The sequence below is a fragment of the Buceros rhinoceros genome, unplaced genomic scaffold (genome assembly GCF_000710305.1).
Source record: "Buceros rhinoceros silvestris isolate BGI_N320 unplaced genomic scaffold, ASM71030v1 scaffold23793, whole genome shotgun sequence".
NCBI classification, from domain to species: domain Eukaryota; kingdom Metazoa; phylum Chordata; class Aves; order Bucerotiformes; family Bucerotidae; genus Buceros; species Buceros rhinoceros.
The window spans coordinates 3549-5831 of record NW_010403335.1 but is presented as its reverse complement, the minus strand read 5'-3'; the positions used below and the strand labels follow the sequence as shown (position 1 = coordinate 5831).

General features: G+C 61.7%; 1 protein-coding gene across 2 annotated transcripts in view; it reads left to right on the top strand.

Annotated features, from left to right (window-relative positions):
• The first annotated feature begins 762 nt into the window (after positions 1 to 762).
• LDB1 (LIM domain binding 1) overlaps positions 763 to 2283 on the top strand; it is a 4547-nt gene continuing 3026 nt past the window's right edge. For both annotated transcript variants that reach the window (XM_010132992.1, XM_010132993.1), the window contains exons 1-4: positions 763 to 863; positions 1450 to 1494; positions 1718 to 1793; positions 2138 to 2240. In XM_010132992.1, coding sequence (XP_010131294.1) covers positions 844 to 863; positions 1450 to 1494; positions 1718 to 1793; positions 2138 to 2240 — 244 coding nt within the window. In that variant the 5' untranslated portion in view covers positions 763 to 843. The remainder of the gene's footprint in view (positions 864 to 1449; positions 1495 to 1717; positions 1794 to 2137; positions 2241 to 2283) is intronic.

Genomic DNA, 2283 nt, shown 5'->3' with positions numbered 1-2283 from the left:
GAGGGGGGGTCCCAGGTTGCTTTCAGGGATGGGCGGTGGCTTGCACACACCGCACGCCCCGTTGTGCACTCCACTGCACCCCGTGGTCCTCCGTGAGCACCTGGTCCTTTGCCCTGTGCGGTGGGGACGATGAGGCCTTGGGGTGATCAGGGCTGGGGGCTGGTGTATGGGATCTCCCCACCCGCCTGGAGCCGGGTGGCCGCTGGCCTGCCCGAGCAGCAGATGGTGGCTGCCTGGGGACCCACCATCCCTCCCTCCAGACGATTATTCACTCGTCGCCATGACGATAGAAAGGTCAGCAAAAAGATCCCGTGTGATCCCCGGGTCAGGCCGGTGGGATTAGGAATGACGCGGAAGGGAGGGCTAGGGGGACGATAGGGCCCAGCCAGCCCCTGCACCCGCTCACCACTCACCAGCTGGACTGCCCCCCTCAGGGACCACCCCTAGAACTCAGCCGGCTGAGAACTGACTATGGGCACCAGTGGGAAATCTCTGGGATGGGGCCAGGCCCCTCCTGCTGCTGATCCTGGTTGCTCAGCCCAGACCCTGTGGGTCCCATCCTGCACAGGGCAGGGGAGGCCTGGGGCTGTGGGTGGGGTGCAGGGGCTGGGCTGGCATCAGGGGGTAGCAGAGGAGAGATGGATCTGCACTGATGGGTGCTTGGCTTGGTGCTTGGTCCTGCATCCTTCCTCCTCCTTCTTGCAGCAGGGTGTCCTTGCAGGGTGCCCCCAGCTGACCTGTGTCCCCTCTCTCTCTCCAGGCTGTTCCTCTAAGTCGTTCAAGCTGTACTCGCCAAAGGAGCCCCCAAACGGCAACGCCTTCCCTCCCTTCCACCCAGGCACCATGCTGGATCGAGATGTGGGGTGAGCTGGGGCCCAGGGAGGGGTCTGTGAGTTTGAGAGTTCTCTGCAGTCTGCACCCCAAGGTCTCTCTGTCAGGCTCCCCAGCAGTGTACAGAGTCTGTGGCATGTGGAGTTAAGTTAGCCCAAGGGCAGAGAGGGTATTGGAGCATACACGGGTAAGACTGAGTGGAGAAAGGGTGATACTTGGGGTGAAGGGGGCCCTCAAGTCCCAAAGCTCTGTGGGGCCAAGCCCCTTGCCAGGCCAGGCCCCTGGGATGACCCCGGAGAGGGAGTGCTCCAAGCTCCTGCCGCAACAGCCTCTTCTCCAACCTCCGTCCTACCTGGCATGAGTCCCAGCTGCAGAGGACCCAGGCAAGTCCCTGGAGAGCTGCCACTGTTTTGGGAGCAGAGCCCAGTTTCAGGGGTGCAGGTCACCCCACAGGACAGTATGACATTGGCAGTCAGGGTGCAGCCTGCACTGTGTGTAGGGTCTCGCCTCCAGCAAGCCTGAGCTCTTGCTGCCGGAGGCAAGGAAGGAGGAGTTGTGGCAGGCAGAGAGGGAGACCCCCAGAAGCACTGATCTGCCTGACTTTCTTTCTCCCCCTAGACCTACTCCCATGTACCCACCAACATACCTGGAGCCTGGAATCGGGTAAGCACAGGGGTCTGTCAGGGACTCCGCTGGGATGGGAGCTCATGCCTGTGGCGAGGTGCCTCAGCAGGGCCAGCACACTGCTGGCTGGGGTTCGTGGAGGGGGTGGCTTGGACTCTGGGCAACCCTGGAGGGGCTGTGCATCCCCCTGCTGCAGGCTTGGGACCCCTCCCCACCCCGTGGCTGCCTCTCCCTCTGACTGCTTGCTCTGCTCCCTGGGCAGGAGGCACACGCCGTATGGGAACCAGACTGACTACAGGATATTTGAGCTCAACAAGCGGCTGCAGAACTGGACAGAGGTGGGGAGCTGGGGGAAAGAGGGGTGGCCAGGGGCAGGGGGATGCTCCCAGGTGTGTATTTTGGGGATGGGGTTCTCTGCACTGCCTGCCCTCACGAGCTGCCTTGGCTCTAGGAAGAATCCCTTTGGCAGTGGGGTTCTGCCCCACTGTGCAGGTCCCTGAGTGCCTTGTTCCTTGCTTAGCTGTGGGACAGGGCTCATCAACTCCGTCTCCAAGCACTCAACTGAGAGTGCAGCTCTCATGGGCTGAGCATGCGGCTGCTGTGCCTGGCAGCTAGAGGCTGTCTGTCTGTCTGTCTGTCTGTCTCCCCTCTGCATAACCTGGCATCTCTCCACCATCCCCAGGAATGTGACAATCTGTGGTGGGACGCCTTCACCACGGAGTTCTTTGAGGACGATGCCATGTTAACAATCACTTTCTGCTTGGAGGATGGACCAAAGAGATACAGTGAGTAGCAGCCTGGGTCCTCCTTCCCCAGGGCACTACCTCT